Here is a 20464-nt window from a genome sequence, read left to right as displayed (position 1 = left end):
CACCATGTGTCACAGGCCTCCTATCTGATAAACATCCCTCCCTAACTTTGCCTCTCAGTATTACACAGGTTTTGTACTACACCAGCTACCTTACGTAGCATCTCATGTGATTTAACCTTCTGGACCAGTCAAAGGCCCTGCTAAAGCTTCTGTACACTACTTCGTTGCCCTCATCAATCTTCTTGGTCAGAATGAAACACTAAAGTTTGAAGACGCTGTGATTGTTGTAAAAACACAAGAACGCTTGAGGAACTCAGCAGGCCACGCAACACCCAAAGAAGGTGAAGATATATAATTGATGTTTCAGGCCTGAGGCCCTTGTCAAAGTATGGACAAAGAGCAAGCAGTTGTCTAAACAAAAAGGTGGTAGGCTGAGAGGGCAAAAAAGAGCAGGGTGAGGAGTATGGCCCAACACCCAAAATAGCTGGACATAGATAGGAGGGCAGGAGAGGAAAGGTGAGAATTTTGGGGGAGGCTCTGTGAGTGCAGATTGGAGGAAAGGAGAGATGGCAAGGGGGGGGGGAGGGGAGAGATGGGATGGCAGGGGCAGTGGAAACCAGATAAATCGATGTTAATGCCAAACTGGTTGGAGGCTGCCCAGACAGAATATTGAGGAACTGTTCCTCCAATTTATGGGTGGTCTCAAGTCTGGCAGTGCATGAGACCATGGAGAGACATGGGAATGGGGCGAGAAATTGACATGGGTGGCCTTTGGGAGATCCTCGCTATGGTAGCGGATAGAGTGAAGGAGCTCAACAAAGTGACCTCCCAGACTGCGTCCAGTCTCTCCAAAGTAGAGATGCCGTAATGGGAGCACCTGATGCAATAGATGACCCCTACAGATTCACAAGAGAAGTGTTGCTTCACTTGGAAGGACAGTTTGGGTTCCCGAATTGTGGTGCGGGATGAGTGCTGGGTGAAGGTGTAGCATTTTGGTCATCTCTTCAACTATCTCAATCAAATTTGTGAGGCTCACACAAAGCAATGCTGATTCTCCCTAATCAGTTCTGGCCTTTCGCTAAGTTAGCAGATCTGATCTTTTGGAATCCCTTCCAATAACTTACATACCATTGATGTTAGGTTCACCAGTTGATAGTTCCCCAGGCTTTTTCTTGCTACCTTTCTATAACAAAGGTACAACATTAGGCTGTGGTGGTACACCACTGGCCTACTGCAGGGGGCAACCTCTGTTCCTGCAGGAGTGTAAGGTGACAGGACAATCCCTGGCTGGCTATCAATCAGTCGGCCTGAATGGATCAAGCCCCACCCGGTCAGGTATCAATCACCCTCCGGGATATAAGCCTGTGCCAGCCACCTGAGGCCTCACTCAGAGTTGCTGCAGCCATAGCCAACCTGGCTCTGTGGAAGTCTTTGTGGATTAAAGTCATTGTACAGTCTTTATTTTTTTATGTGTGTCTGATTCTGGCTAACAGTGCACCACATAGGGACAATTCAATTTTCTTGTACCACACTCATGGCTGACTATGATAAAAAATATCTCTGCCGGTAATTTCGTCCCCAGCATCCCACAATTTTCTGGGGCAGTCAACATTTCATGATGTACCCCCCTAAGGGCATATGGCTTTCAGTAATCTTTTGGCTATTTTCCTTCAGCAATTTTGCAGATATCATAGATTTTATAACGAGGAAAGGAGAGCTGGGAAGAAGCATTGAAAATAAAGATTGATATTTACATAATCTTACAGTTCTTTATAACTAGCCAAACAATTCTGAAGCACAGTAGAAGAAATAAGATCCCACATGATTTGTGTAATAACGGTAAGATACCCAGCACATCACTGATGATATTTCATTCTTTCTTCAAATCACTTCTATCGGATCCTTATTTTCTAGATTACAAAAGAAGCTGTCAGAAGAATAGCTGTATATCACACCAGCAGATGTGAATACAGTCACTTGCCAACACTGGAAGGGAAGAATCTGGAGTATCTTGGCCAGCAGTCAAGCAATCTGCTGCATGGATACCTACTGCTGAAATGCACCAGGGCAAGTGATCACAATAGAGTTGGCCCCAGCTTTTCAGCCTGCGTGCTTGGCCATTCTTACCTCCTTAACAATTCAACTTTGGCAACAGTTGAGTAGTGATGTATTTTAAAATCCTTTAATGTTTTTCACAGACTTGTACCCCTGCTCGGAAATTCTGCATTTCTGTTTAAATTTTGCTAAGGGACAATTTCACCTCTCCCAACGACTGGCCTCCAAACCCGACGTAGGACAATTGCGCCGTGTTACCTTTTAATAGGCAAAATAACAACTTATATGTGGATCATGGGAATTAGAGATACAGAAAGTAGTAGAAGTAGCTATACAAGTTATCAAAAGAGCAAGAATACAAAGAAAGAATTTAAATTAGTTTCCATAAGGATAGAAAGAAAAGCAAGAATTTCATCTGTCCGGGCTCCCTGGTAAACATTAGTGTATAAACTGTTTTGGTCTCCTTGTAATAGAAATTCTAAGGGGATATTAGATAAAATGCAATGCAAGAGGATTTCTAAACCACAATCCATTCAGCAAAATTCTACAGAATGGCTCCCTTTCCTCTAAAGGTGAAGTGTGACTGGACAGAGGTCTTCAACATTATAAAAGGGTTTGACAAAATTGATGCAAGTTTCCTGGCTCATAAAAACCAGCAGGACCAACGAGGAAAAATTTCATTTAAATCGATTAAAAAAAAAACACAATTTATTCAAAGCTTGTGAAGGCTAATCAATTGGAGAGAGCACTGGAGAGACCATGATCTGCTCAATTTTAGTTATAAATGGCTTTGGATCAGACTCGTATTGCTCCTACAGTGTAATAATGTAAGAAAGGCATATTTTTATATTATATCTATGTCACATTAATTTCCATAATGCTTTCTATAATCACATAATGCACCTGGTATATTGACAAATAAAAGAGAAATATTACATGAAACATAATTTTATACTGGAATTGCACGTCATTCACATAAGTTATAAGGAAGAAACATATTGTGGGCAATCTAGCGGTTAGTTTCATCAACAAAATTTAGTTTCCCAAGCCATAATTCTCTTATCAAGCTAAATATATGCTGCTGGAATTTATCAGAGAGGTATTTTTATATTTTGATATGCCAGATATCATTTTCCTTACAATTCAGTTAACACAAGAATAAAGTAAATTAGAACATAAATTTGTTACCTTTGCGTAGACACAGCTTTCACTCAGTATCCAATAAGAACAGTTACGCTCACACTTTGGACACATTAGAGTTTCATTGGCTTCACAGATCTCTTTGCTGAGAAATGAAGATAAACAGCAGGATATCACTTGATACCCAATGTGTTGATTTTCAACATTCCCCATCTCTTTATTCCATCCTTGTTTATTTCCTGCATATGAAGGACATCTACCACATTCGATGCCGGCGAAAGGCAGTAAACCTTGTGAAGGGCTCCACACACCCCTCATGTAAACGGTCCTCCCTTCGACCATCTGGTAGGGGGTACTGCAACACTTGGGCCCTACCTAATTGGGCAACAACTTTCTCCCCCAAGCCATCAGACTCCTGAACTCCCAAAGCATTTGTGGATTGGGTACCATGGACTGTTATTTTAATGTATTTAACTTTTATTCTAACTTGTAGTTATGTAAATATGTTCCGTGGTCCTGGAGAAACACAATCTTGTCTTTACCGTGAGAACATGGGATGAACGATAAATAAAGGTGACCTGACATCCTTCATCATACACTCACATTTTATAGCAGCAAGCATGAAAAACTTAAAAGAAATCTCTGGATGAGTGAGGGTCAATATCAGATGGATCTCATGGAAAAGTGTTGGCTTTTAAGTCAATTTGACATAGTCATAAAAGAGACCCTCAGTATCAGGTTTGGAGAGGGGTGGGTGTCTCTAACTTCCTGGAGGATGTGTGTGGGGCGCTTCCTAAATGCTGATATCCGCTTACCCAACTACTCCATTCCTGGTTCCTATAACTCTGTGTAAAAATAAACTTACCCCTAACCAACCCCCCCCACCATTTTAAACATCCTTGACCCCCCCCCACCATTTTAAACGTCCTTGAGTATATGATTCTGTCTCCCCCCCCCCCCCCCCCAAATCTATGCCTCCCATCATTTATAAACTCCCTCAGCCTCTGGCACTTGGAAAAAAAAACACGTATAAAAACAAGTTTGTCCAACCTCTCCCCATAGCTCAGCCTCTAAACCAAGCAGTTATCCTGGTAAATCTCTTCAGTGCCCTCTCCAAAGCCTACACGTCCTTCCTAGAATGGGGGCACTGGCCCTTAATCCAAGTGTGAATTAACCAAAGTTTAATATAGCTAAGCTTGACATTGACGGAAGCCTCCGTGCTTCCAATCCTTATTGCAAATGCATGTGTGTGAAAGAGACCTACCAGGCCTTCAATATTTTATATAAAAGCCATTAAAATATATTAGAGACTTCTTAAAAATGTCCTGTCCTCAACCTTTACAAGATACCCCCAAAATGATAAGCAATGTCAGTTCCAGTGTGAACCTTGATATGCAGAATGTGGTTCAAACATGGAGCATCAGGAATCCTTGAGACAACAATTATAAATGTTGCTGTTAATTATATGTAAATTCAATGCGCGGCACATGACAAACCACATCAATGACTTTGCTTTTTTAAGTGTATTTCTTTACTAATCACCATTAATTTAAACAACTCAAAGATTCACCGCATAGAAAAAGAAAATGATGTGCTCTAAATCAGCCACTCTCAACGGGGGCCATATTGCCTCCCTGGAGGTCACAGCATATTTAAGGGGGGGGGGGGGGATATGGATTGAAATCCTTAATAAGGGAGGACATGGGAATTGAATAGATTAAACATTTTTAGGGAAGGAAAGGACTTCGCAAGGCAATTTTTTTTCCCAAGGTTGGAGGCATTCGGAGACAGCCTAGAATAAATTAGATAAATCCAGAAATTTAACATTGCTTTCAGAGCCTTCTCTGTTTGACATGATTGTGTTTGACTGACGAAACCAGGTTTGACTATGAATTGCCTTCCACGTAGTTTTGCTCTTTTGTTCTACTGCTTGCAGGCCAAAGGATTTTGTTCCATAGTTCTTGCGCCGTTTTGCTTCAAGTTTTCGTGACAGGTGTGTCTCCTTCTGCTAGATTCTATTGAAGAAGGCATGTATCGTTTATTATTTTTCACAAAACTTAAGCCAACTTAAAGTGCTTTTGTTTTGTAATAGTCAATGGTTGTTACCATAAAAAATAATTTTACCCACGAGCTCCTTGGCAAAAAAGGAAATGCCAGCAGTATTCGGTAGAATACTTATCATATGGTTTCATTGCATCTCTGCAAAATCCATGTGCTTGATATGTCCGAATACATTTTCAAACAAAAGCACGAGGTCAATTCAGCTGAAACTGAAGAAAGCTAAACCCTTGGATTACTTCAAAACCCTTGGAGATAATTTCAAGTGAAGGTCGACGCTCAACCAGGTGTTACTGAAACATCACAGAAATTAGAAAAGGGCCTTCTAGCAATCATACAAGTAACTTGATTGCTAAAGACGGAAAATGCTCCTAACGTTGCTGATTCACCTACTTTGCCTTCTGTACCCATAATGATATCTGATGCCATAAACCTAAATGCCAAAGAAACTATTCAGGCAATTCCTTTGCGTAATTCCACTGCTTCTTGAAGAATTGATGAGACGGTAAGGATATTGAAAAACAATTAGTCATTTCCTTGCATCCAAGAAATTCTCTTTACAATTAGACAAATTCACTCTGCAAGAGAATGATGCTCTTCTCGTGGCTTACGCCAGATTCTGGAATGGAAACAAGCTGATGAAGAGATGTTGTTTGCCAGAAGGATTAAAACAGATACTAAGGGATTGCATATTTTCAAAGAAGTTAAGAATTACATGGATGAGAACAGTATTCCATTTGAGAACATAGTTTCCTGTGCCAACTGATTATGCCTCTTCAATGGCTGGATGATATAGAGGGTTCACAGCAAGCCTGAAAAATGTTATACCTTCAGTCTGTACTGTTCATTGCATCATTCAATGTGAGCATTTAGGGGCTAAAAACTGAGAAAGATTTTTAAATGCTTCGCTTTCACCTTCATAAAGACTCTAAAGTTTATAAGAATCACACCCCCTTCAAGATTGTCTACTCCAGCAGTCGTGTGAAGAAAAGGACAAACATTTCAAGATGTTTTTTTCTGCGTACTGAGGTGGGGGGGCCATCTTTGTTGGTTTGTTGCACTTCGGGGCATGATTGTTTCCTTTCTTTTCATAACGCGCATCGAGAAAAACTCGTTGATGCAAAGGCGAACATATTTTACCCAGCAGACTTCTTCGATAAACTCAATTTACTGAAGAAGGCCCTTACGGGGTAAACACAATAACCTCATTGTTTCTTACAACGCTCAAAGCCTTTTGGAGCAATATCAGACATTGGGAATTTTTTTTTCAACCTCCAAATCTGAACATGAATGCAGAGGCACTGAGGGACTACGACACTAATGTTTATGTGAAACACCTAAAGCAAATACACACAGATCTGCAAGAAAGATTCAATGACCTGTTAACCTCAATATCCTGTTTTGGATATTAGATCCATTTGAGGAACAACCCACCAATTTTGAGGCAGAAATTCAAGAAAGATTGATTGATCTGTAAAGTGAGATAACTGCACACCATTATTTCAATCAATTTAATAAAAAATTGGGGGTTAAGAGTGATCTGCTGAATAAATTTCCAAAACTGTGGGAAATTCTTTTCATTGCTTTTCCCTCAACACATTTAGTTGAATGTGGATTCAGAAAGGCAGTTTCCTTGACAAAATCCAGGAAGAGAGTTGATATCACAACAAGAGATGACCTTCCACTATCACTATTCAATTTGGAGCCTGACATCAAAAAACTTGCACAGGAATATCAAGCTTAAGGATAAAAAATGCATTTTATTATAATAATTATTTCTAAAGTTCTTTATTAGTAACTTTTCACAACTGTGAGTTTATGCTCAAGGTTTCCTCATGATCACCCATTGTGTACCAACCAATGCGCTCTAAGAATCTTTATTAAAATGCTTGTAATATGCATGTTCATGGTTTATTCTTTCCTACATGTTCAATAAGAATAATTTCCTCTTTCTCTGTCTCTTCTGGATCCACAAGCTACTACAGTTATTACGCTCAGAGTAAAAGCCTTGTTTTCTTTTTACTTCTCACAATTTTTTTTTTCAGTAGTTAGTCGGAGAGAAGTTATGGAAGAAACCAACTAAACTTCACTGCTTCACAGGAAAAGGGATCTCGAATCTTAGAACAGAGTCCTAAGGGGGAGTCATAGCCAAACAAGGTTGAGAATGGCTGTTCTAGATGAATCTGGCCATGGCCTGACATAGTAAGACTTGGAGTTAGAGACTTGAGATCTGAAATTGATGGTCTCAGAGTTACTACTGTTGATCATCACACAAGGAATTTGCATGTACATTCCTTTGTTAACTTTCTAGGCATTGGTTTGATTGGGCTGCCAATTTCCAGTATATGGCTGTGTCAATTCTTCTTATATACGTATACTTGATTCTTTAATTCTTTCGTATTTCTGTTGGTTTGCAATAATCACTTCAGCCACAAAGTCTGAGTTTAGACGTAATATTTACCAGACTAATCCTGATGCACAGTAACTGTCTCTGTTTTGCAGTGTTGGTGATAGTCATGATGTTGACAGCCCTGTATTGTTGCCTTAGTTGGAAAATTACTGCAGCTAACTTTCCACGCTGACACTAACCAGGTGCCCAAATGTCAGCACTGTCTGACTTCAACTGGTCTGTTCAACGTTCTGCTGACAGAGTCTTTCTTATCGATTCCAGTTTTCCTAGTAAACTCTTTCATGCCTCCTTGAATGCCTGCAATGCATTTAAGGAAAAGCTGGTTAAGCACAAGGGGGAAGAGGCTTGTGCTTCTTGAATTAGATGAAATAGAACGAGAGGAGGCTCATTCTGTACATTACCACTTGAATTTATTCTTTGGGACACATGACTGGTTTTCTATTGTAAAGTTAATGCAATTACATATTATTTCATTTCCGAACAGGACAACTCAAAATGTGAGCTGACAATCATCCACATCACTTCCAACTTGAAGCCGAGTCTATAGAGCTTTACATCTGCAGCTTCATCAGTGTGGTAATTAAGGAAACCCATTTATCAGAGAAGGTGTAAAGAGGATACCCACTCCTAGAATCTGCCAATAAGACATGGCCTCCAGTTACCGTGGGCAGTGGGAACGCTGAATGACCAAAGGAACGGCTCACACTAACCATCTGAGACTCTCCTATTCATAGAAACATAGAAGATAGGAGCAGGAGTAGGTCATTCAACCCTTCGAGCCTGCTCCGCCATTCAACGAGATCATGGCTGATCTTAAAGTTCAGTACCCCGTCCCCGCCTTCTCACCGTAACCTTTAATACCCTTATACTGAAGAAATATATCTAATTCCCTCTTAAATATATTTAATGAACCTGCCTCTACTGCCCTCTGTGGCAATGAATTCCACGAAACAACATTTATTTATTTGTATAGACGAATACTTGTTCTGCATATGTGTTGTTTGATAGTATGTGCATTATGTCTGGTTGTGTGTCTGCGAGTTTTGCATCACTGTTTTGTTGGATTGTACTTCGGTTATGGTATGAACAACAAATAAACTTGACTTGACTTGAGATGGCAATAAACCTGACTTGACTTGCATTACCACTTTAAAACTAATTTCGTGCAAGTAGCGAATGGTTTCTTTTATTTTTGAGTGATGCAAAAGAGAGCATTAAAATTAATGGTTAAGAAGTGAAATTGGAATTTTCCCTGAAAGGATAATAGGGGTTCAAGTAATAGGGCAAAAGGGCAAACCGCTGAAGCAGGTAGTCTCAATGGATTCAAAATATATATACATACATGTCTAGAGATAAACAGGGAGCTGCTATAAAATGGTTAGAGGTTACAACTGTGCATTGTATCTGTGCATGGTACTTATGTAAATAACGATAAACTCTTTAATCGAGATATGGACAAGGAATTTTACCTCCTTAAATGATATGCCTGCACAAGAAGATCCATTGATTGCAAACTTCATATACCAGTAAAACAAAAGTTTTGAAACGTTAGATTATAAGTTGAAGAACTGCAACATTTGCCTACCTGACTTGGCTGCCTTCGGCTGTGAGTAATCCATAAAGAAATACCAGGACTCCAACCAGGGCAGCAGGAATAAGCATCCCAGTATACCATCCCAGCCATGCAAAATACAGGCCAATCTTTTCACCAAAGTACCGCCTAGATAGAGTGAGATGGAAGAATGAGGGTGGCTTAACATCTGTGAAAGTCACTGATAATCAATATTTCTGCAAATCACCATTAAACATTGGATATTCCTATTTATATATTAAAGGGATATATGCCAAAATATATACCCTGGATGGTGATGCTAAACATGTTGGACAAATGAGCTTGGAACAAAGGTCAGGGACAGAGTAAAACACACACTGACATGACAATGCAGTGCACTGAGTGTCACTGACAAAGCTGATTTTCCAGACAGTGAAAGCTGCTATTGTAATAAAAACATAAAAGCACTGGAGGAACACAGCATGTCTCGCGGAGGTAAAGATACTATAGCTGTGCCTGAGCCCTTCTTTGAGGGAAGGGAAGGGGCTCGGGCTCCAATCATTATTCGTGTATCTTTATCTATTGATACTATGACACCTGCTGTGTTCCCTCAGCACATTGATGAATTTCCAGTTAATAGTTTTCTGTGGATTTAAAATGGAAAAAAAAGACAACCAATGGAATCATTTCGGGAAATACTTAAATAGAATAATCATGGACTGCAAAAGTCTACAGAAACAATATACACTGGACATAAACTGTGTCAAATCCATTAACCTTCTCTGCTGGATTGAATGTTTACTTACTTACAATAAGACCATAAGACATAGGAGCAGAAATAGGCCATTCAGCCCATCTAGTCTGCCCCACCATTTAATCATGACCTGATCCATTTTCCCCACTCAGCCCCAATGCCTGGTCTTCTCCCCCATAACCTGTGGTGTCCTGGCTAATCAAGAACCTATCAGTCTTAGCCATAATGACCTGGCCTCCACAACCACCTGTGCGAATAAATTCCGCAGATTTACCACTCTCTGGCTAAAGCAATTCAACTGCATTTCTGTTCTTGCGGACACCCTTCAATCCTAAAGTTGTACCCTCTTGTCCTAGATTCTCCCACCATGGGACATAATCTTTTTAACATCAACTCTGTCCATGCCTTTCAGCATTTCAAATGTTTCAATGAGATTCTCTCTCATTCTCCTAAATTCCAATGAGTCCAGCAAGAGCTGTCAAATGCTCCTCATAGGATAAACCTTTAATTCCTAGAATCATCCTTGTGAACCTCCTCTGAATTCCCTCCAATGTCAGCACATCCTTTCTAAATTGATGAGCCCAAAACTACCCCAAGTGAAGTCTCACTTATAAAGCCTCAACATCAAATCCATGCTCTTATATTTAATTCCTTTTGAAATGAATGCCAGCTTTGCATTTGCCTTCTTCACCACTGACTCAACATGCAAGTTTACATTTAGGCTATCCTTGCTGAAGGACTCCCGGGTCCTTTTGCTACTGGGAATTTTGAAATTTTCCCCCCATTTATAAAATAATTTGCCTGTTTAATTCTTCTACCAAAGTGCCTAACCGTCCACCTTTTGACATTGTATTTCATTTACCACTTCTCTGCTCATTTTCCTAATCTAAGTTCTTCTGCAGCCTCTCCGTGTCCTCAAAACTCCCTGCTTCTCTGTCTACCTTTGTATCATCTGCAAGCTTGGCCATAAAGGCAGTCATTTCATAATCTAAATCATTAAAATGCAACATAAATCGCAGTGGCCCCAACACTGACCCCATGTAACATCACTAACAACTGGCAGCCAACCAGAATATGATTCCGTATACCAGCTCTCTGTTCCTGCCAATTAGCCAATACTGCACACATGCTAGTATGTTTCCTGTTATATCATGGGCTCTTAGCTTGTTAAGTAGCTTCATGTGCAGTACCTTGTCTCAGGCCTTCAGAAAATCCAAATACACAACATACACTGCATCTCCGTATCTAGTCTGCTTGTCATTTAGATTTCAGATTTATTGTCAGAGTACATATATGACATCACATACAACTCTGAGATTCATTTTTCCTGTGGGCACGGCAGAATTAACTGGTAGTGCAAAAGTATACCGTACACAGCGTAAACATGCAAACAGATAAAAGAACTGTAAACAGATAACAAATATAAACAAACTAACTGCAATACAGAGAAAACAAAAAGAAAATCAATAAAGTGCACAAGTAAAGAGTCCCTGATTGAGTTTGTTGTTGAAGAGTCTGATGGTGCAGGGGGAGCAGCTGTTCCTGAGCCTGGTGGGGCGAGTCTTGTGGCACTGAGATCTCTTTCCTGATGGCAGGAGTGTGAACAGGGCGCAAGCTGGGTGGTGTGGGTCTTTGATGATTTCTGCTGCCCTCTGACTGCAGTATTCCTTATAGAGGTACTCAATAGTGGGGAGGGCTTTGCCTGTGATGTCCTGGGCTGCATCCACTACCTTTTGGAGGTCTTAACACTCAGGAGTATTGGTGTCCCCATACCAGATAATGATGCAGCCGGTCAGCACACTTTCCACCACACCTCTGTAGAAATTTGCCAGGGTTTCTGGTGTCAGACCAAATCTCTGCAAACTCCTGATTCAAGATTCATGATTCCTTTATTGTTACGTAATAAGCAGGTGTAATATTACACAAAATTTGCTTTAGTCTGACATAGGCAGACAGATTCGCCATCAGCAGAAATTGCTCGGCGCCTCTTACAATCAGAGAAAGAGAAGCAAAAGGAGTCCCCCAGGTTCATTGAGAATCCATGGATTTGCCTCCAGTGTTCCTGCAGCCTTCGCAACCACAGACTCCAGTCCAAACCATTGGCAACCTGAACTCCAGATCTGAATCTGCGACACAATTAGGAAGCCTTCAATGCCCTCACCAACCTCTCACACCGATACTTAATACACCTTCAGCCAGTCTCGCGCCGGACTCCAGAAGTTCACAGCCTAGTGTTAGTCCTTTAATCGCAGTCTCCAGCTGTGACCTACATGGGATCCTTACCTCGAGTCGCCAACAACTTGGGTGTTCTTCAGCCGCAGAGGTGCTCACAGCTGGTCTCCCGCCATGGTCACTTCCCTGTGGGTTATCTCTTCTACTTCTTCTCAAACGGGGGGAGGGGGGGAGATGGTTGGTCTCCCCATTTTTTGGTGCCCTGCACCAGTCCACTTCTTCCAGGCCTGGGGTCTGGAATCCTTCAAGGCTGCTGCCAAACACATGCACCAGCATCTTGAGTCCAGACCCTGCAATCGCAGGACATTAAAATACACTACCATTGGCTCCTTTAACAGGGAAATTAAAGCCTGTATGGAGCCCTTGATAGTTAAATTGAGCGGTTGAACCTTGCCAGGAGTCCTGCATCACCACTCCTTGCTCCCCATGGGTCCACACCAACAGCAGAGTTGCTGTTACAGCAATGCCACCAGTTTAGCTTGTTTTTCCCCAATAGGTCTGTAAAGCAACATTTTCCCTTGACATAGAAGGTGCCTATTTCTCCCATCAGATCCACACCATTTCCCAACCCCATTGCCACTCTTCTTGAATTACAATCTCTCTGATTAATATCCATTACTCCTGCTTGGTTCTTTATGACCACTTACTGAGATATATTACAGTGGCCGGTGAACCTCCATGCATGCCTTTGGGATGTATGACAAAATCAGAATTTCTGTGGAAAAGCTTGCTGGAACAGGGAGAAGCCAGGCTGTGCCCTGGACCAGGCCTGAACCAGGTTAGTGCAAATGGAAGGGGGCAGTGTAAACTGCAATACCATTATACTACCACGGCAGATCACTGTTTTTAACCGAAATACACAAGATTTTACAGCAGCACTGTAAAGTTGCATATATAAGACTCCATTATTTTTTGACAGGCTACACACTGGCTCTTATTATATTGTTAAACAGGAACGAATGCAAATGCTAGGGTTTTGTGCAATGCACAATTATACTGGAGAAACTCAGCAGGTCGTGCCGCATCTCTAGACAGTAAAAGGTAACCAACATTTCGGGCCTGAGTCTTTTGTCGAGCATAAAACAGGCAGGTGTCTGAATAAAAAGATGGGGGTAACAAGGTGGGGGGGGAAGAGAGAGTGAGGAAGGGGCAGGCGGAGGTGGACAGATGTTAGGTGCAAGGTCACAGGTGAGAGTGTAGAAGAGAAAAAGCTGAGAGGATTTCAGATTTCTTGTCAGGCTACATACATATCATCACATACAACCCTGAGGTGTTTGTCCCAGGTTTTAGAGTTTGCTGATCAGTTTAGAGGGGATGATGGGGTCGATAAAGAGCATCCTGATGAATGCACCGTTGCTGTCCAGGTGTTCCAGGACTTTGTGTAGAGCCAGTGAAATACTGCGTAGACTGGTTAAAATTGAACCATTTTTCAGGGTTAGCCAGTGTTCATCTGTTACAGTTCAGAGGAAGAGAAAATGAATATTCTCCTGATAATCAAATTAACTGATAACTGAGTAATTATCTGCACTCAAGTTTTACTTCAGTTTGGAGCATTTAGGGTTTTTTTTAAACTTTGTTTATAATCTGTAAAATGAGATTTAATTTAGCATGGTGTCTATTAAAATGTCACTGCAAATCTGTCAAACATCCATCCCTCTGTTGGCACAGATATTGCTTGAGCAATCAAAAGAGAGATCTAAATACTTGGAGCAGTAAAAAGGTCATACATCACCTGAAATTGGTTTGTTCAGTAAATCAAATATTGATTCAATTGTTGGGACATAATTCCATCTTTTTAACAAGCTTAGATTCACCTAGAATCAGAATATCTTTATGGTGAATTTTCTGGCTGTGCTGTTTTGCCACTGACGAAGCCTCACTTCCAGCTGACACACAACACAAGACACCAGCTTTCCCTGTTTCTCCACTCCACCTCCTTTGTCTCATTGCATTGCTCTATATAATTAGTCATGTGGGTTCAGGCACTGTGGTGCAGTAGCAGAGCCACTGCTTCTCAGCTAGAAATTTGCCCATTCGTTCGGTGACTGGATTGTTCAGGTTCTCAGTTCTCAGGTGCTCCAGTTTCACCCCACATCAGAGAGGCGTGCAGGTTGATAGGTTAATTTACCTCTGTAGATAGCTTCTCGTGTGTGGGTGACTGGTGGAAACTGGGGAAGGGGGAGTTAAAAGGAATGTGGGGAGAATAAAAGTGAGATTCATGCCTTCAGGCGAGTGAATCCAAGGAAAGTGTCCGGTCAAGACAGAGTACCTGGTCAAGTACTGAAAACCTGTGCTGACCAACAGGTCAATGTATTCAAACACGGATATCTTCAACATCTCATTCCAGTAGCATATGGTTCTCGCCTGTTTCAAACAGGACTCAATCATACCTGCGCCCAAGAGGAGGGTGGTAACCTGCCTAAATGAGTAATGACAAGTGGTACTCACATCCAGTGGTGGTGTTTTGAGAGCCTGGTGTTGAAGCTCCTGAGTGGCAACATGGATCCATTCTAATTCACCTACCACACCAATAGAGCAATGGCAGATGCCATCTCACTGGCTCCACACAAAGCCCTGGAACTTCTGGACAACAACAATGCAGACATCAGGATGCTCTTTATTGATCAATGTTCAGCATTTAACACCATCATCCACTCAAAACTGATCAGCAAATTCCAACATCTGGGACTCAAGACCCCAGTGTGTCATTGGATCCTTGATTTCCTCACTTACAGACCACACTCAGTGAAGATTGGTAAGAACAACTCCTCCACAATCTCCATCAGTACCGAAGCACCAAAGGGCTGCATTTTTAGCCCCCTGCTCTACTCACTTTACAGTGTCAGATTATAGATATGTTTTTGGGAGATAAATTGGGGCAGGTTTTTTTTATGTGTAGGTCACATACACTTTAAAACAGATCTCATTTAAAATACTGGAGCTCTGCTCATGTTAGAAAGGCTGGCTCCAAGAATCTTTGCAAAAGCTTTGGAGAGTGCCCAAGAAACTTCACTTATGGATTGTTGTTTACAAAAAGGCAACAGATGAAAGAACTTGTCAGAGCCGCAGAGCTGTATCAAGTGGAACTTGCTGTTCTAAGAGGGTCATGTAGGTTCGCAAGCAGAGAGGAAAAAAAACAGGCTTTCTTCGTGTGTGTGTGTGTGTGTGTGTGTGTGTGTGTGTGTGTGTGTGTGTGTGTGTGTGTGTGTGTGTGAGAGAGAGAGAGAGAGAGAGAGAGAGAGAATTCAGTTCTGCAGTTTTACAGTCAGCAGCAGCAGCTGGAACTGGAACAGGACAAGCTGGAAGGCTTGTGAAAAAAACCCATTTGGAAGATGGGTTGTGAGTGCTTAGTTCAACCTGGTCAAACCCCTTGTAGTTCATTCAAGAGGAGAAGACTGGTTGCCTAATGTTTCACTTGAAATAAAAGAAACAAAAAGGAACTCTGTGATGACCTGAAAGAAAGAGGTTATCATCTGAAAAACCCTGAGGGGACAAGTTTCTTCGGCAAGACACTGAAGTGGCTGGTTACAAAGAATCCGTTGTCGGTGTCCAGTGAATAACAAATCTCTCTCTGAAAACAAACAAGAACCTTCCTGAGTAGTAACCATTTACCTTTCAAGCACCAAAGCCTGGTGAATTTTATAAATGTTAAATTCTGTGCACAGTATAAGAACTACCTGCAACCAGTGAACTTGGAGGAATGAGAAGTGAGATTGGACTGTGAATCAAATAACTTTTCTGAATTTACAAACACATCACATATACATGCACTTAGAATTAGAAGGGGGTTAAGTTAGATTAGTTAAGACAATAGTGATAAGTTAAAGTGTGATTCTGTTTTCATGTTTAAATATAATTAAAAACAACGTTTGTTTAAGTAACCATTTTTTTGGTGAATATCTATTGCTGCTGGGTTTTGGGGTCCTGTGGGCTCATAACAACACTGCATGGCTCGATACAACAATAACACCATCTACAAATTTGTTGACGATATCCCAGAAGTATTCTGTTTAAAAAGGGACAATGAGTCAACATACAGGAGGGAGATTAAAAACTTGGCTGAATGGTGTCATTAACAACAACCCCATACTCAATGCTACCAAAAACTAAGGAGCTGATTGTGGATATTAGGAGGGGAAAACTAGAGGCATACAATCCAGTGATCATTGGGGGAATCCGAGGTGAGCAACTTTAAATTCCTGGGAGTTACTATCACCAGAGGAATTTTCCTAGACCCAACATACTAATGTCATTGTAAAGCAATCACGTCAGCACCTCAACTTCCTCAGGAGTTTGCAGAGGTTCAGTATGACATCTGAAACCTTGACAAACTTCTCCAGATATGTAGTGGAGAGTGCACTGACCAACTGAATTATAGTCTGGTATGGGGGCAGTAACACCTCTGAATGGAATGCCCTACAATAGATAGTGGACACAGCCCAGAACATCAAAGTTAAAACTTTCTCCACCATTGAGAATATCTACATGGAACGCTACTGTCGGATCCACATCACCCTGCACATTGCTCTGTCTCAACTGTTGCTCTCAGGAAAGAGGTTTAGGTGCCACAAAACTCACACCACCAGGTTAGGGAATAGTTTCCAGCCCTCCACCATAAGACTCCAAAAAAACAAACTCAATCAGAGACTCTTTTAAGGTCTCTGACTTTGTACATTTTTTTTTACTGAATATTTAGTTTTTTTTCTGCACTGCACAGTTTACATTTCTTTCTTTACATTTCTCTCTTTTGTATACATAATCTTTTTCTTGAATACAGTTTACAGTCACCCCGATAGGTAGAAATTTTGACTGGCCACTGGTAAAAGAATATCAAATTTGTATGTGATGTCATGTATGTACTCAGACCTTAAACCTGGGCTTTGAACTTTGATTAATATAGGATTAGTGCCAATAACCACCTGATAATTGGCACAAACTTAGTGGGACTAAGGGTCTGCTTTTGTGCCGCAGTTTGACACTGTGATTCTAGGATGAGAGAGGACAAATGGCAACCAAAATTTTTTTCTTGTTCTCACCCCTTCTTGCTCGCAAAATAATATTCACTATAGGTCAGCAATGAAGGATGTCAAAGGTACCGTGTTAGCCTCTAAGAACGTGAAAGTGAAAGGAATTCATCCTTAGCTCAATAAGCATGACAAGAGGAGGAACAATCCAGTAAAATTTTTAGCAAATAGATGTCTGCAATTATTTTAGCCATGAGGCTTTCTACAACGAGTATCTAAAAGATCACATGCAATGCATTCTTGGTGACTTCTCTGGGGGGGGGGGGGGCATAAGTATGCACATATTGTAACTGGTGCAGAGGACATCAGCTGTCGCAAGTTCTATAAACGTACCAGCTTTCATCACACCTAATTAGTCAAAATTACATTGCTCGACAAAACTAATATAACCGGCGCACATCAACACTATTTTTGAAATGGCACTGGAGTTGCATATTATTTTGCTTCATCTGTTAGGACACCATGGAAAATTACAGCAAATAAAATATTTGGTGCTCATGAACACACCATTCAATTCGTCAGGACGAAACTTCACAGCACAGATTGTGTGCCTTTTCCAGAAATTGAACTTATATTTGTCCAATTCAAACATATTGCAAAACATTTGTAAAACAGAAAACAGCCAGAACATCCTCCAATGAACTCTGAAATATTCAGTCATTAAAAAGATAGAGAATGAATGGTTTAAAGCAGTGTAGTATTGAAAAGTATAGAATATTTAAAGTGAACCAAGAGTAACATAAATTTTACATACAGGTCCATAATCCTTTATCCGGATATCTAAAATCTGAAAAGCCCAAAATCTGGCAAGTGGGGAGAAAGACAGCAGTGCGAGTTGGGCGGGCGAGGGGGAGAGACCGGCAGCGCGAGTCAGGTGGGCGAGGAGACCAGCAGCACGAGTCGGGCGGGCGAGGAGACTGGCAGTGTGACTGGAAGGGGGTGGGGGTGGATACAGAAGCACAATTCGGGTGGGTTTAAATTTGGCTTTCCGAAATCCTGAAAAATTCAAAATTCAGGACACACTGTCCCCTAAGGGCTCCAGATAAAGGATTGTGTACCTACCTGTATTGACATTGGTCACAGGGGGAATTATAATACATACAAAATTCATTGGCTGAAAAGGATTGGCACTCATTAACCCCTCTTCTGGAACTCCTCCTATCCCTGCACAATTATGGAGACCAGAGCCCAAAATACAATTTTTAATGTCAGATGTCTATATAGCAGCAGCCAATAGCTCTTAATAATTATTTAAAGAAGAGTTAAACAAAATACTCGTGATATTTGAGGCTCTCCCCTTCAAGTAGTATTGCACTGGCTGCAAATTGAGATGTGTTGAAGCAGATCAGAAATATGTTATATTAATGTTTTAATTCTGTCTTTGAGGATCAAGTGCATTTCCTGTTTCCTTCAGGCACTTGAACTAAACTAGGTCAATGTATGAAAGCCAACATAAAAAAAAGCAACAAGACATTGATTCAGAGCACTTTCTTTTGTTCAGTTAGGATGAAACAATGGACATGAAGAAAGGACTTTGGCGCCTCTACTTTCTCAGGAGTTTGCGGAGGTTTGGTATGACATCGGGAAACCCTGGCAAATTTCGACAGATGTGTGATGGAAAGTGTGCTGACTGGCTGCATCCCAGTCTGGTATGGAGACACCAATACCCCTGAGCATAAAGCCCTGCACAAGGCAGTGACCACAACCCATGATATCACAGGTAAAACCTTCCCCACCATCAAGAACATCAATAGGGTATGCTCCATTGGAGAGCAATAGCAGTCATCAAGGATCCACACCACTCAGCACTCGCTACTATCATCAGGAAAGAGGTGTAGGTGCCACAAGACTTACACCACCAGGTTCAGGAACAGCTGCTACCCACCCCCCCACCACCACCAGACTCCTCAACGACAAACTCAATCAGGGACTCGTTGAAGGAATCTTGCTTTTGCACTTCACTGATGTATTGCACAGCTTGTTTACATTTCTTTGTTTGTTTACATGAGTACAGGTTTTTTTGCACTACCAATACGTGGTAATTCTGCCTTGCCACAGGAAAAAGGATCTCAGGGTTGTATGTGATGTCATGTCATTGGGCAGCACAGCTGGGGCATAGCCAAGTTCTAAAATCAAGGGGAATGAGCACATAATAAAAGGCACTATGACACTTACCAGATGGTGATTCAGTGGTTGAATGGCGGGCAGCACTGAATTTTCAGCAGCGTCGGACTGGGTGGTTAGGGGGTGGAGGTGGAAGAAAAGGCACCACTGTCCCTACACCCGCTGAAGCTACGCCACTGCAACACAGTTGGCAAAGCAGTTAGGGCAACACTTTTACAGCACTAGCAATCGGGACCAGGGTCCGAATCCCATGCTGTAAGGAGTTTGCACATTCTCACCTGTGTTGATTTTTTCCAGGGGTTCCAGTTTCCCCCCACCATTTGAAACTTAGGGGGGGTGTCGGTCAATTGGGTGGTACGGACTCATGGGCTGAAAAGGCCTGTTACCGTGCTGTATATATGTGCTCAGACAATAAATCTGCAATCTGAAATCTGCTACTTTTACTGGTTCAATTCAATTGTTTTTAAGACCATTACCCAGAAATTCAAGTGCCTTTTAACACCTAACATGCAGCTTGAAAAAAAATGGAAAGCAAGTTCCTGTTGACGAGCTTTGAGACAAACAGAAAAGGTCGCTCACCTGAAGTTCTAAAATTGATAGAATCCTAAGAGCTACAGTTTGCCTTGATGGAGGTTGAATACTGCTTTTTGAGTTTACATTGGGCTTCATTGGAACAGTGGCGGAGGTTGAAATGAGAGAAAAGTCAAGTGAGAGTGGGAAATTGAATTCAAGTGACAGGCAACTGTAAGTTCAGGGAGGTGATCTTCTTATCTGTATGTTGTTTTCTCCAATCTAGTAATCACTACTCTGCAAACACTGAGCTCACAACATAAAATTGGAAGAAGCGCAAGTTCTTCCTGGATGGGGACATCCAGGAAGATGTTACGTCTCCTATGATTTCAAGGAAAATTACCATGGGGTGGGTGGGAGGAGGGAGAGAGGGGTAGAGAAATATGTTGGAGGAAAGGGAAGACCATTTTAGAATACTGAATGGGGAAAGAAGGCAAAGCAAGGGTTGGAATCTGTCAGAAGTTTCAATGTAATTGCACATCCTTTGAATATGGAAGCTGGTGCTATGGACGATTAGGATAAGGAAAGCTTACCCTTGGTATCCCTGCAAAGAGAGAGGGTGCAAACCAAACTGGGTGAGACTGTAGAAAAGGAACTCCCATAGT

General features: G+C 41.5%; 1 protein-coding gene across 1 annotated transcript in view; it reads right to left on the bottom strand.

Annotated features, from left to right (window-relative positions):
- ano3 (anoctamin 3) overlaps positions 1–20464 on the bottom strand; it is a 344977-nt gene that overhangs the window by 123032 nt on the left and 201481 nt on the right. Inside the window, exons 11-12 of the mRNA XM_069905103.1 lie at positions 9189–9323; positions 3184–3280 (exon numbers count right to left, since the gene is read on the bottom strand). Of these exons, the coding sequence (XP_069761204.1) occupies positions 3184–3280; positions 9189–9323 (232 nt within the window). The remainder of the gene's footprint in view (positions 1–3183; positions 3281–9188; positions 9324–20464) is intronic.

The sequence above is a fragment of the Narcine bancroftii genome, chromosome 1 (assembly GCF_036971445.1).
Source record: "Narcine bancroftii isolate sNarBan1 chromosome 1, sNarBan1.hap1, whole genome shotgun sequence".
NCBI lineage: Eukaryota > Metazoa > Chordata > Chondrichthyes > Torpediniformes > Narcinidae > Narcine > Narcine bancroftii.
Note: the sequence above shows the minus strand (reverse complement) of the source record. Positions and strands in the feature narration are given on the sequence as shown.